This window comes from Sus scrofa, chromosome 1, assembly GCF_054392235.1.
Source record: "Sus scrofa isolate SSC_HxYL_T2T_F1_AM1 chromosome 1, Sscrofa_HxYL_maternal_Yorkshire_Landrace_v2.0, whole genome shotgun sequence".
Classification (NCBI taxonomy): domain Eukaryota; kingdom Metazoa; phylum Chordata; class Mammalia; order Artiodactyla; family Suidae; genus Sus; species Sus scrofa.
The window spans coordinates 115,636,121-115,651,087 of NC_139383.1; the positions used below are offsets into that span (position 1 = coordinate 115,636,121).

A 14,967-nucleotide genomic window follows, 5' to 3' on the forward strand; every position below is an offset into this window, starting at 1 on the left:
TCTGAAATCATAAGTTGAGCCAGCCCCAGTTAATTGTGAAAAAGAATAGAAACAGATGCATGCAGTATTACTTTTTTTATTAATCCGTGATGTTTTAGATCTACCTGGTTATATACATAGGGGTAAAATGTTAGAAACAGTAGAAAATCTTACTTTTTTAAAAAATGAAAGTACAGAAGAATCCTGTTTTTGTATGGGTTCTGGTCTGTGATTCTGATTCCATTTTCCTAGTTTACATTGCACACCTTTACTCTGAAAGAGAAGAGCCAAGCAGGGTGGGCCCCACTGCTCAGGGTGCCCCTCTCTCACCTCACAGCACCAAGCTTCAGGGATGTGGATGAACTTGCAAAGCCCATTGCTTTTCTGAAATATTCACAGTTGCCAGACTTTAGGAGAAAAATACATAGTCACTGGAAACCTGTGCTTTGATAACAGAGATAAGCCCTATATGTTAGATTCTTTTTGAATGATATAAAATAGAGTTAGAGAAAAAGAATTGACATTTTCACTCAAATCTCAATCGTAGTTTTTAGATTTGAGAGCCGCCAAGTAAGAACATGTCATACTAACACTAAAGTGCCTTAGGCTTTGGTATTTAAATTATTTTTCCTATTCACATGACATTTATTTATTTATTTAGTCTTTTTGTCTTTTTAGGGCCACTCCACGGCATATGGAAGTTCCCAGGCTAGGGGTTGAATCAGAGCTACAGCTGCCGGCCTACACCACAGCCACAAATCTGAGCCACATCTTCGACCTACACCAGAGCTAACAGCAACGCCGGATGCTTAACCCACTGAGTGAGGCCAGGGATTGAACCTGCAACCTCATGGTTCCTAGTTGGATTCGTTTCCACTGTGTCATGACGGGAGCTCCCCCCACCACCTCCCCCTGCTTTTTTTTTTTTTTTTTTTTTTTTTTGGTCTTAGAAATTTATATTTAAAAGACAGTTTATAATCAGAGGAAACCATGTAAATCATGTTAGCATAGATTTTATTCACTGTAAATGTATATATAGCATATAGAAAATAGGTCTAAAAGATATACACTTGTTGGAGGAATTGCCACCTTTGAGTTTAGGAAATTAATGCCACCTATGACTGATCAAATTAAAGTCCCATGTGACAAAGAGGAATTGCAGATTCCTTATTACATTAAAGACTGTTGTTAGCACACCTATTTTACCAGGGATGGGTAGGATGAAATTTCCAGATGGTATGTAATTTAGTATGTATTTTAAAGATAACTTTAGTCCTTGTTTTCAATGGGGAGGGTTTTCAGTGTTCTGTTACTGATTGTCTCAGTTCACTCAGGCTGCATAACAAAGCACCATAGACTGGGTGGCTTAGACCACAGACATTTGTATTTTTTCACAGTCCTGAGGCTGGAAGTTCAAGGTCAAGAGGTTGGCAAGGCAAGTTGCACTCTGAGGTCCCATCTCTTGGCTTGTAGGCACTGCCATCTTGCTGTGTCCTCACTTGACTTCTTTGTGAGCAAGATCAGAAGAGAGCAACAGAGTCAGCTCTCTGGTGTCCCTCATAAGGGTCTAATCCTGTCCCAAGGGCCCTACCCTCAAGGCCTCGCTAACTCTGATTATCTCCTAAAGGCGCATCTCCGAATAACTGTCACACTGAGGTCTAGAGCTTCAGCACATAAATTTGAGAGAGACACAGCTTTCAGTCGATAACCATGTTGACCATGATTTGCAGGTTATTGTGTGAAAGTTTAAGTGTTTCCCCCCCAAATATTCCCTTACACTATTCCTTTTTTATTTTATTTTTTCCCTTTTTTTCCCCTTTTCAGCTGTCCAAGGCATATGGAACTTCCCAGGCCGGGGATTAAATCTGAGCCTCAGCTGCAACCTACACCACAGCTGCAACACTGCCAGATACTTAACCCACCTTGCTGGGCCAGGGATCAAATCCTTGCCACCTCAGAGACAATGCTAGGCCCTTAACCCACTGTGCCACAGCAGGAACTCCCTTTACAGTATTCCTTAATTTGACAGATGGGGAAGTCTGACAGTTGTAGATGGCGACATTTAACTAAGGTGGTCTTACATGTAACTTTTAAAATGCTTTTACTGCAAAGAAGTAAGTGTTAGAGCAGGATTAATGAGCAGTCAGGTAAGGAATGAGCTTGGTCTGAGTGGACTATTTTTCTATTCATGGTTTTTATTTATAATATCTGTCATCTCTGGTATTTCATATTGGATGCGTATACTGAAATGCTGAGTAAAATAGAGTGTGTCATATCATATTTTTCAGAATAAAGACTGAAACCAAGACCCATCTTATAAACCTATATATATAACAAATGATCTGCATAACAGCCAGATGAGCAGGATCAGGTGAAAAGAGTGAGTTCTGTGTTTACGCACAGATTCCAGAATAAGGCAGACACCCCTTTAAGTTCAAGTCTCTGACAGTATGATCCTTCCTTGTTTGGTTAGAATCCCACGCTAAAATATATCGCACACCCAGTACACTTTTGCCTTGCAAGATAACTACATGCAGAATCAGACTTTGTCTGTTGGGACCACCGGATCAATTACTTTGACTTCATTGCCTGGTCAATTCAGTCCGATAACTGGCTTAAGTGATTTTTTTTTTTTCCTGCTGAATTTGCCAGGTAACTTCATTTAGTGCATAACTATTGAGCTTCCAGTAAGTCTGAGAGCTGTACTGGGCACTTTGAGGGGGGAAGACACAGAATTAGAAGGCATGGCCCCAATCTGTATATTGATTCACAATACAGAACTATTTCCCGATGCCTCACAGAGTGAGGCCATGCTAAGGGCCCGGAAGGAACAGGTTTTGTCCTTGGTTGTTTTGTTTCAATGGATGATAATTGAGTGCCTCAGTGAATGCAGAACAGCATGTGGGCCTCCACTCGAGTTGGATGGAGGGGAGAGAGGAGAGTGTGCCAGTGGGGAAACTGGGTAGCGGAGAAGCATTAGCAACATACTGCGATTAGAAAAGGAATCAAATTTTAGGGACCCACTTTGAAATTAGTCTGGCCTCAGGAGCATGGGTGTGGAAATGACTGAGCTGTAAATCAGCGGAACTAGATTATGGAGGGTCTGGAATCCCCAGCCAAGGAGTTTAAGATTTTTCTAAGTATTTGGACCCACTGAGGTTTTTAAGCAGGTTAACCGTGAAATAAAGTCACTGCTTTGGGAAGATTACTCTAGCCATGGCACATTGAAGAGACTGAAGAGGGGAGAGACAAGGTTTGTCTTCTGCCTCTGTGGCCTGGGTGGCTCCTTTCTGTCACGCATAGCCCACCTGCTTTTGCACTGTGGATGCTGTAAAGATCCTTGCAGAGCCCTGGCCTCAGAGTAGTAAATACGTCCCCATTCTAAAGTCGTCTCCCCCGTCCCTGGTCTTTTTTCCATTCTCCTCTATTCTATAAGCACCTAGTTACACATTGCCCAAATCAGAAAATAAAGGCAGAGAAGGGTGTGGGGAAGATTTTTGTGATGTGTGGGTGTGGGATGGGAGAAAGGGCTGGGAATCGGTCCCCCCCTCCTCTACACACAGCCCTGGATGAGGAAGAGGTGGGCAGAGATCCAGGGCAGCTGAAGGATGGAGAGACCCCTAAACCCAGAGCATGCCCCAAACCCCCTCCCGTGCATGGTGCACATGCGGGGTGTTGGGGGGGGGGGTTGGGAGAGTCAGAGGAGAACGGGGAAGGGGAGGTGGTTCAGAGATGAGTAGCAAACTGAGAAGTCAAGTCAGCACCGGAGACACGCAGGACACCAGCAACAAGAATTATTCAAATGCACACACTGCCGCTTCTACACGTTGTGGGTGTCCCAGCTTCCAAGAAACTCAAGGATAGCACTTTTATGAAATGTCTTTGGTGAGCTTCTTCCCCATATTACCCGGGTGGACATGCGCAGGGAAGCCCCACTTCCACCCTCCACCTATGGTGCAGCTCTGTCTCAACTCTCTTCCCCCATTCTCGTGCCTTCCTCCTTTGGGGTGGGCTGCTCTGGAAACTGACGCTCCTTTTCCCCAGTGATTGCTTGGCAGGAATGTTGCCTATGGGATCTTTCCATCTTCAACGTCCCGTGATTTTATCGATCTTAGGAAAGTTGATTCAGGTTTGTTCAGAAATATCCAATTAAGGATGTATTTCAACATGTACCATTTTGGTTTGTTTCAGTCTTTCAGTATTATCAACACCTATTCATCCAGTTGATAAAAGAAAGGAAACACCATAGAGTATCTGAAAAGTTTAGCTTCTGAGTTTTTAAAAATGTACCTTAAAATATGATGTAAATTTTACAATAATAATAATAATAATAACTTTATAATAATCATAATAGCAATCTAGTCCAGCACTACTCACAAAGTAAACAAAAATTTTTTTGCTGAATTCTCAATAGTAAAGTTGAATTCAGAAGAGAAACTGGCTAACTACCCACCTTACTTTCCTGCTGAACACCTCTGTCCAGCCCCTACTGGTCCCTCAGGCATCAGGATCTCCCATGGGGGCGATGCTGGTCCTCCAGTGCATGCCTTCTGTTCATTGTTCAATATGTGCATTTGCTTTCAGCTCACATCTTTCTTTTCCGAGGTAAACATCAAAGGAAAGCTCTCCACCCTCCTCTCCTCTGAGTTCCTGCTTTGTGTCCACCCTTAGTTCAGAAGAAAGAGTTGAGACAGTTATATTAGCAATCAAAGATTGAAGCAGTGCAACAGTCACAGAGAAATAATAAGCAGAATTTTCTATAATCAATTTACCTTCTTTTAACAATGATGAGAATGCCTCTGTGATGCCTCTTTATTTTCAACTGAAAGTTAAAATAATGATTCTTAGATCGATTATAGAGATACTAGTAAACTTCTTGAGAAGTTTTAGTAAACATAATCCAATTTACACATGAAGCACAATGACTTATTTAATCGGAGCAGGGCAGGTCTTAATATAATTCCATATGGATACTAAAGTATTAAATTATCTAACTAGAGGGAGAAGCTCTAATGGATCTCTTACCGAATAACAAAATATTCCCTATATACAGTTGATGTGTGGTTCACATGCCACATTTTAAGGAAAAGCCTTAATGCTTTTCACAGCAGTCTATATAAAATATAAAGAAACATTACCAACATAAGAATAGTATCATTTTGATGTTTTAGGAGTGGTACAAGGAATATATAGCCTCACTGTCTTATCAGGACCTCCTCACGATCTAGAAGGATGTATTTCAACATGTATATATTCTTATGTATAGCCTGGACAATGCCACGTGTCTGTTCTTTATAGAGAGGGAGTAAGCATCAGTTAATACAATTTTTTGCCTAGAGAATAACTGTTGGCAGAACATGCTGAGTAGTAGATTGGTTCTGAAAGTATTGAGTGTGGGATAAACTAGCACTACTGAGGATATTTCACACTAAATATATAAACTGTAAATCAAATTTACTTAAAAAAATAATACACTAACTAGAGATAATTTTGTCATTTTCATGTCTTTTGATAATATTATGGACAGGAGTGAGTTTTGCTTCCTCTCAGACACAGGCCTTAAATACAGCCTTTTAACTTGGCCTTATAAACAAATTATTACCTTTAACTTTCTTAAGGGAAAAAACTGAAAACACCCTGCATGATTTTCTTTCTTGCCTTATTCTGAGCTTTGTGATATGTATGCAGTGCTAGTTCTTGATAATTTGTTAACAAGGCGTTTTTAACACTTTGGACAGATGCACATACTGTTTTCAATCTTCACGGTTAATTATTCGATTTTGTATTTGATGCCAGAACACACTGACTCCTAATCACTGCTCATTGTTGCAAGTCCATTATATTCTAACTGTTTGAGTGCTCCCATTGACCTTGAACTGACATTATAAGCTGTGTCTAATCTTTTCAGTCTATATTTCCAATGCTTCTTTTCTTTTTTCCTTTTTTTTCTGATCCCTGTTTAGCATCACAATGGGGCTGCCTCTGAGCCCAGCAGCTGACTCCGCCCGCTCGGCACGGCATGCCCTCTCCCTCATTGCCACTGCCCGACCACCCGCCTTCATCACTACCATCGCCAAAGAGGTGAGCGGAACTTCTCTGTGTGCTCCTTCTCCATGAGAGGAATTATTTAACATTGTGAGCCGAGGGTCCGTATCCATAGATAATCCTTTCCAGTTTGTTCTGGAACAATGCAAGTTAATCATTTAGTGCTGGGATGAATACATATGTACCTGTGGGCACACTGACTTCCAAGGCGGTGCATTCATTACTCGGGCTGCTTTTGTATTCATTTCTGTTCTCAAAGGTAATTCACTTGTAAATATTTGCCAGTAATTTCTCAATCGGAAATATAGCAGGCTTGTCCACATTAAAATATATTCAGGGTATCCACATTTTACAAGTGTACATATCTACCTGTAATGGAAACTCAACTTCTTATTTAACACTGACTCTCCAACTGTAAACAAAAATGTAAGTCATAAACTTGCTAATTGTTTTTCCTATTACATGTCACAGATAAAGACCTGAATGCCAATTGATTCGCACATTCTTAGTGTTCTAACTAATTGCCCACATCTAACTGAAAAACTAGTAAAGAACAATGAACCAATTATGGGGTCTTTCCTATAGGTCTTAGTGGTGGGAGAACAGGAAAGGAAGATAAGCTCCTAAATTTTCTTTAAAGGTTTGTTCCATTTCAGCATGAATAATATGCAGGCCCAGTGTCCATGGGGTATGGGTTCTGCCTGGGTTGTTTTTCCTGTAGCTATGATGAATTTTTAAAATACTAAATAAATACCTCTGAGTCTGCCCTGATAACCCACAACCTATTGGGCCTGTGGCTGCCCTAGAGCCATCCTTAATAGGCACGAGGCAAATATTTGTGACGTGAATATTTGTAGCTAGAAGGGAGGAAGGACCTAATAGCTTGTATAGGTTTATAGGAGGCAGTGGGACTTTGAATTCATACCTAAAATGGATTTGCAGACCAAGGGGCTGTGTTTTTCTAATAGTGCATGGTGTTACAGTGAGAGTCCCCTCTATTTAAAATATACATATGTGTATGCTTATATTTATAGATACTATATATTTTTATAAACTTGTGTATGTATAAAGGAGCAGATTTATTAGACATTGAATTATTTTATCAATTTTTCATGTCAGTGGAATATGCAGAGGTAGTGATATTGAATATACTGAATAAGCCTTATATCAGTCTGACCACCAATACAGTTCCTGTATATGCTAGGCATTAAACTGCCTCTTTGAAGAGAGTAAACAAGTGTTTATATTAATTGCATTTTTGAACTTAATTTTCACCTATTCATATGAGTATTTTTTTTTTTTTTTTGTCTTTTGTTGTTGTTGTTGTTGCTATTTCTTGGGCCGCTCCCGCGGCATATGGAGGTTCCCAGGCTAGGGGTTGAATCGGAGCTATAGCCACCGGCCTATGCCAGAGCCACAGCAATGCGGGATCCGAGCCGCGTCTGCAACCTACACCACAGCTCATGGCAACGCCGGATCGTTAACCCACTGAGCAAGGGCAGGGACCGAACCCGCAACCTCATGGTTCCTAGTCGGATTCGTTAACCACTGCGCCACGACTGGAACTCCTATGAGTATTATTGAATGAACTATTAGAATAGCCATGCTTTGGGTTCGTTCTACTCTAGCGTGTGACTAGAAAGGTAGTTTTAAAATATTTTAATGTTAATGTTCTAACTAATTGCCAATTGATTTCCATATTCTTAGTGTTCTAAATAATATATTAATGTAATAGTCCACATTTACTACCTTTTAAAAAGGTGGTAAAATTTTCCGCTTCACTTAGAGATTTAGAGTAAAATACCAAAGTATTGTTACTGCTGTCCCCTACCCCAAACCCCATGCCAACTCTTCCACAGCTAGTCCAAGGCCATTAATGCTGTTTCTTCTCTGAACTGATAAGACTAACAATTTGTTGGATGAAGAAAAATCACACCAAACTTATATTACAGTTGACCTTTGAACAACATGGACTTAAACTGGGCAGGTCCACTAATATGCAGATTTTTTCAATAGTAAATACTACGGGACTGTACATTCATATTAAATCCTTGGACATGGAGAGCCAACTATAAGTTGTATGTGGATTTTCAGCTCTCTGGAGGATTGGCACCCCTAGCTCCCAGCGTTGTTCAAGGGTCAGCTGTATTTACACAGTGTTCATTATTTGGGGAAGCTTTTTTTTTTTTTTTAATTCCCCAACTTGATGATAAAGCATCTAGAATGGTGCCTGGGACACAGTAAGTGCCACATAGGCATCATTTACCATTATTACGTGAGAGCAAGAATCATGCCTTATGCTTGCTGGTATAAGTGCTGCCTCCCTCAGAGCAAGAGATACAAAATTCACAGACTTCAGTTTATCTCTTTTTTAAATGTTATGGTGATGTTATATTAAAGTCTCATATAACATCCAGGAACTAGAATTCCTTTAGAGAATATGTACTGAGTGTTTATTGTACTAAATACTTTCTTTTACAATTAAAGGTATTTCCTGACCCACCCCAAGATGTTTGTTTTTGCTAATTTTCTTATTCTGTTGTATTAGTAAATGAAAAATAAACCAGTGGCTAGAAATATAAAACTCTATCAAGTGTCGATCATTATCTTCAACCTGTAACTGTTTTTTAGGTGCACAGACATACTGCTCTTGCAGCAAATACGCAATCACAGCAGAATATACACACCACAACTCTTGCCCGAGCTAAAGGGGAAATTCTGAGAGTCATTGAAATTCTTATTGAAAAGATGCCCACAGATGTCGTGGATCTTCTTGTAGAGGTAAGACTATTCTGTTTTAAATGATACATCCAGCAGACTAAATTAAATATTCTAGTGTGGTAAGAGAAATCAGCATCTTTATTTCCATCACCTCTAAAAGAAAGAGAGAACTAAAATGATGAACTTTTGTATCATTTCTCGAGACTATTTAAATTTTGTCAAAAATCAAAAGGATTGCTATGTCTATTTACCATCCACATGGAATTAGTCTTTAGTAGAGCAAATGTGAAAGGTCACAAGTCTCTTTGGTATCTTTCATTATAAATAAAGCAGAACAAATGATGTGCTTGAGTAAAAGCTACCTATCCTGTTCATAAATATGAATTGACTTTCAAGTAAATAAGTTTGGTTTCTTTATTTTACTGCTTGCTGTCTTGTTTTCTCACAGATAAAGAGAAAGGATAGCCTATAGTAGAAAGTAAATAATACTGTAATTTGAGTAAATGTACTGTAATTTTAAAGTAAGTATCAGAATCAAACTGTGTGGAATTTTCATGCAAATGAGACCTGCCTCAATAATTTAAATGTCAGAAAATTAAGCATTTGAAATTGATTTTAGATTTCTTTCTTTTCTGTAAAGGTTATGGACATCATCATGTACTGCCTTGAAGGATCTTTAGTTAAAAAGAAAGGTCTTCAGGAATGTTTCCCAGCCATCTGCAGGTAAGGAAGCCCTCAATAGCATGCAAAATAAATAATTTTTAAAATAATAAATTAATAATTGTAAAAGATTTTTAGAGCAGGATGAGTTAGTAGTCTGGCCCAATTAGAAATCCAACTAAGAATTAATATCTGCTTACTTTCTAAAACAATTTAAGCAGCTTATAGTCAAAAACACATGTATAATAGAACCACTATTTGCAGTTGGGTCTTGAGGAGGTTTTTAAGTTTTGAGAACTTAAAAAAAATGAGTAATAGAGAAGATACACTCTTCAGCCAATAGAAACCTTTATGCCACATTTTTGCAGGTTTATCTTATTTTTAATATAAAGACCAACATTTGAATATTGTCCTGCTAAGTATAGGTGTTTTTCCCTGTGAGAAAACAGGCCAAGAAGAGCAGTTACAAGAAGTCAAAAGCCATTAAAACTTTTATAAACAATATTTATGTGGGAAGTATAATAACTAATAATTTATATGTGTATAGCATGTAATTATCATGAAGTGAAGATTTTTGAAATGTAAAATGTAACATTATGTTTATTTTTTTCTTTTAAAGAAGTTTTTGATCTCAAAATGCTTATAGCCTGAGCACATTCTGTTAAAAATTTTTTTACCTCCATTGTGTTCAGTAGAAATAGTGTTAGAATCTGTTGAGGATAATTGTTCTTGTAGAAAACAGAAAAACCGGTTAGTCATAGTTACATAACGTTTTTCTTTTGAAGACAGGCTCCATGATCTCTTTACTTATGTTTGCTCAGTTCTCTGAGTATATTGTAATGGAAAGCTTTTTTTTAGACTCAAAGTTTGCTGAGTACAGTGACATTACACTGTGCATCTTAATACCTTCTGTATTTCCTGGCATTTCAAAAAATGTTTGCTGAATTAATTGTATTCTGAATCTTCCCATATCTTTTGCCACATTTACAGTAGATTTTACAAGCTAATCTCTTCATTTTACTGTTTCTAATTTACGCCACCCAGAAATTAAATCTAAAACACATATGTATTCAATATTCTATAATAACCTATATGGGAAAAGAATCTGAAAAAAAATACATGTATGTATATGTATAATTGAATCACTTGTACAACTGAAACTAATACAACATTGTAAATCCAGTATCCTCCGATATAAAATAAACTTAAATTGAAGAAAAAGAACACAGAAAAAGATTACGCCACAGTATATATGTGTACAGATGTATATTTTCTTGTGATATAGATTAGGCATGTTAGAATACAGTAATTTTTTAACATCATGCCACATTAATTTTGGTTTATGTTCTTTTTGCTGAAAATTACATATATGAAATCTTTTTGTATAATTAATTGATGTTACAAATACATGTAGCTGTTATATTCCCAGTTGATGGTTCTGAGGAAATGTCTAAGTGAACATGGAAATTTATCTTTCCCTGAGTGGAGGCGAGGAGGCAGTTTTATTAGGAATTACCTTACTGAATGTTAGCAAAGCATCCCTTATAGCACCAGTCACTGCTGTGTAAATAAACCTCCTGGAGTTTACGTGAGGAAATTGTTCAGTGTTTAAAGGGCCTGTCTTTTCCCTTGCTGGAAGCCTGCCTCCTCCTTGAGCAGAGTCCTCTGTTCCTTAAGTCACCTTGGTTTCTACGGATCCACTTCTGCTTGCTGTTGTTTACTCACTGGAGAGAAAGGGCTCTCCTTGCATGCTAAGGAGGCATGTATCTAAACTGAAGGCTTGGTGCCAATTTTTTTCTGATTTGGCAGAAAGCAATTGTATATTGTTTATTAATTTAATAACACCTACTGTGTATCGTGCTAACTAGGCCCTGGGGATACAGTGATGAGTTAGAGGATATCCTCAGGGAGCACAGGGTCTAATAGGGCAGTTAACTATACAGGTAAATAATGTCAGGGGGCTGTGTCATGTGCTGGAGTAGAATTACATACCAGGAACAGGGTTGGGCAGTAAATGCAGGGCTTACCTTTGGAAATAGGAGTCTTGGAAAGTTCACAAAGGAGAAAGTGGACTAATAATGATCATTTCCTTTTACTAAAGGAGAAGAATACTTTTTTAAATAAAAGTGGCTTTCAAATGGAGAGAAGGATTTGACCTTTGATAGGAGTGGTGGTGGTAGACGGGTTCTGGGAAAGCTTCACTGAAGAATTGATAGGGTAAGCTTTGCAGAATAAGTAAGTGTGTGCCATCTGGAACTGCGCAAAGAGTCATATTGACAAATGGTTGGAGACACAAAAGTATTCAGGGAGTTTGGCAATTGCTTTGTGGCAGTGGCAGGAATGTAGGTTGAGGCTGGAAATCTGTCACGGTGCCACAGGATAGGGCTTTGAGTTCCATATAAAGGAATTTGGTCATTATTCTGCAAGCACTGGAGAGTCAGCAGAGTTTAAGCCAAAACATAGAATTCTCTGGCCAAAGCGTAGTTGATAAGATGTAATCTTATGAAATGTCAGATTTATAACAAATAGTTATAAATTGAGATAGTTGACTACCTCTTATTATATTATATTCGGTATTATTAGAAGTGTAAAGGTGTAAGTCACAAAGAGTCAGCTCATAAACATAGAAAGATGGATAATGATATAAGGTTGTAGCTTGTGCTAAATGTTAGTTGGAAAAGACAGTAAATCACAAGGGACCTCATAGAACACTAAGCTTAGATGGTGCCTCTAAAGCGTCATAGGTCAATGCCATGCTACTTATTTAGGCTGATTTGCATCAGCTTTTTAAATGAACAACCAACAAACACATTAACATATTAACAGAGGTAAAAATTATTTTATTGAGATCTACCACGTTTATGCCTTTGTACTAGGTACCTTACAGCATTTATGTGCCCTCTACTTAGAAATAAATGCCTTTCACTAAATGTGAAACTAGTCCAAGTCAATGACGATGTGGCCATCTATACTCCAGTCACATGTAATTTGGTTTTAAAATCTTTCCACAATGTTATATTCTTTGTTTGTTTGTTTGTTTTTTTACTCTCTCCATTCCTTTACCCTTTTCAAAAGCTGCTATGGGTTTTAGCTTAAGCTTACATCTGTTATGTTGCTACATACCAATGTTTAGTTGTTATGGTTGGTAGATCATAAAAAACTGTAAAACTTCGCTTAATATTTTTTGAGATTATATGTATCAAAGCATCCAGCAAAATGCTTGTGATTTCAATACTCAGAGAATGTTAGTTTCCCTGGGGTCTTTCCATCTGAATAATAATGTGAAAACCTAAAATGTGTGTAGGGAAATTATTAAATATGTACTTAAAAGGATTTTATGTGCATCAAAAGTACAGGATGATATTATTATCATTTTCACATGTAAAAGAATTGGTTTAGTTCCCAAAATATTAAATAATTTTAGTCAATGTTATAAAAATGATCTTTACACCTAAAATTGTATTAATTCAATTAAGAGCCAGTCTAGTATCCCGAAGTCATTGAATATTTAAAAATCAAAAGTACTCCCATTTATACGTACATAAAATTCTGTATTACAAGTTATATATAAAATTGTTATGCGTAAAATTCAGTATTTTCTGTGAGCACCAAAATGAAGTAGTGTCATCAAATGCATAATGATCCTAAGATTAGTTTTCTTGTTTTTTAGTTTTGTTTTGTTTTTTAACCTTGACTAGTGGGCTTATGATTCTGATATGCATCTGGGTTTTGAGTTTTCAGTTCAGAATTTTAAAACTTTAATGTGATAATTTCTCCAAGATATTCTTTACTATTAGTAATTTGGCAGTTATTTTTCGAATTGCACACAAAATTTCTATTTTATTGGTATCGTGAAAGTCTTGGGTTTAAGCTTAAGCTGACCTGTACATTGTATGCTACTTACACCAATAGTTTATTCAGGTTTGTTTGTTTATTCATTTATTCAGGTTTATTAATAATTATATGACATATAATTTAATGAGTGGTGAATCCATCTACTGAACTATAATTGTTAATTGAATTTCTTTGTCCTCTGGCGTATTTACTCAAAACATATTTAAAGTGTAAGCTACAAATTGTAAATTCACTGAAAGAAAGAAGGACTGATACAGAAAGTCTGATTTTTCTAACTTTGTTCATATAATATTCTTCCATCAATTGTTAAAACTTCTGCTTGAAAATCAAAATGGATTAGAACACATGCCAGTAAAATTTGATAGGTTTTTTTCTTAGCACTGACCCATACTCACTTGCTGAGTTAACATGAGGTTATATCACTGCATAAGTGCATAATTTGTCAGAATTGAGCCATATGTTTGTATCTAAACCTCTTAGCATCTAGTGTGCAAAGAGAGGCAGACCATCCATACCTAAGTCACCATGTTCAGATGATAGAAATAGAGTAGTTGTTCAAGAGAAACTTAACTGTTTGTACGACTGAGAATAGTGTAGAATTGAGTGTCCTCGGAAGAATTTCCATCTGTGGGTGGGTGGTATCTGCGGATAGGGACCAAGGATACAGAGGGTCTTGAGCATCCGCAGATACTGAGGGATAGTTGGGTGTAGTTTATAGACCCTTAATAGTTGTGTTAGAGATTTTGCGACTCTCAAGAATGTCTTGGAAAAGAGCTCCCACGAGTAAATATTAAAATAGGTTCAATGCTTTTTTGTTGAGAGAACCAAGGACACTAAAATCAGGTAGTAAGTGCTAACTTGCTGTCACGCTCTGAGGGAAACAGTGATTGCTAAGTGTAGCTCCTGGACCTTCTTCAAAGGAGTTACCTGAGTTCTAGGCTGCACCTGAGAGCCACTGCATCAGACTGTTGTGAAGCCTGGTGATTCTTATGCACACTACAGTTTGAAAACAAGTACTCTAATAATCCAAAATCAAGAAAACAAAAGCTGAGTCATTGTCCTCTGTGGCCTTCAGTTATGTAAAGTCTTGGACCTTGAATGCCTATTTATTTATGTACTGAATAAGCTCAGAATTTCCTAGGAAATGTCTGAAGATACTCATTCAGCTCCTGCATTCCAGTGATGGAACATTACTTTTTAAAGACTTGCCCTTACACAGTAGCACAGAATGCCTACCAGAGACTTTAACTTAAACTGTTCATTAATCAGCTTTTATCTAAAACTCCATTGATAAAAACCAGAACATTTAGGAGCTAGTTCAACAACAAACAAACAAACATGAACAAATGGTCCATTTATTCCTCTACATACTCTTGTTTATATCCCTAGATTAAACTAAACCATTAGAGAGCTGCCTGTTTGGACCACATTGTCTGACCACCTTCAGAGTGGCCTTTCCAAGAGTTCCCATTGTGCCTCAGCAGGTTAAGAACCCCACTAGTATCCATGAGGAAGTGGGTTTGCTCCCTGGCCTCACTCAGTGTGTTAAGGATCTGGTATTGCTGTGAGCTGTGGTGTAGGTCACAGACATGGTTTGGATCTGGCATTGCAGCTCAGATTCAACCCCTAACCTTGGAACTTCCAGGTGCTGTGGGTGTGGCCCTAAAAAAGAAAGAAAGAAAGAAAGAAAGAAAGAGAGAGAGAGAG

General features: G+C 37.8%; 1 protein-coding gene across 12 annotated transcripts in view; it reads left to right on the top strand.

Annotated features, from left to right (window-relative positions):
* The window catches only part of WDR7 (WD repeat domain 7), a 375,641-nt gene that overhangs the window by 272,192 nt on the left and 88,482 nt on the right, over window positions 1–14,967 (top strand). For all 12 annotated transcript variants that reach the window (XM_021093595.2, XM_021093608.2, XM_021093602.2 and 9 more), the window contains 3 exons: window positions 5,943–6,060; window positions 8,656–8,805; window positions 9,386–9,468. In XM_021093595.2, the coding sequence (XP_020949254.1) occupies window positions 5,943–6,060; window positions 8,656–8,805; window positions 9,386–9,468 (351 nt within the window). The remainder of the gene's footprint in view (window positions 1–5,942; window positions 6,061–8,655; window positions 8,806–9,385; window positions 9,469–14,967) is intronic.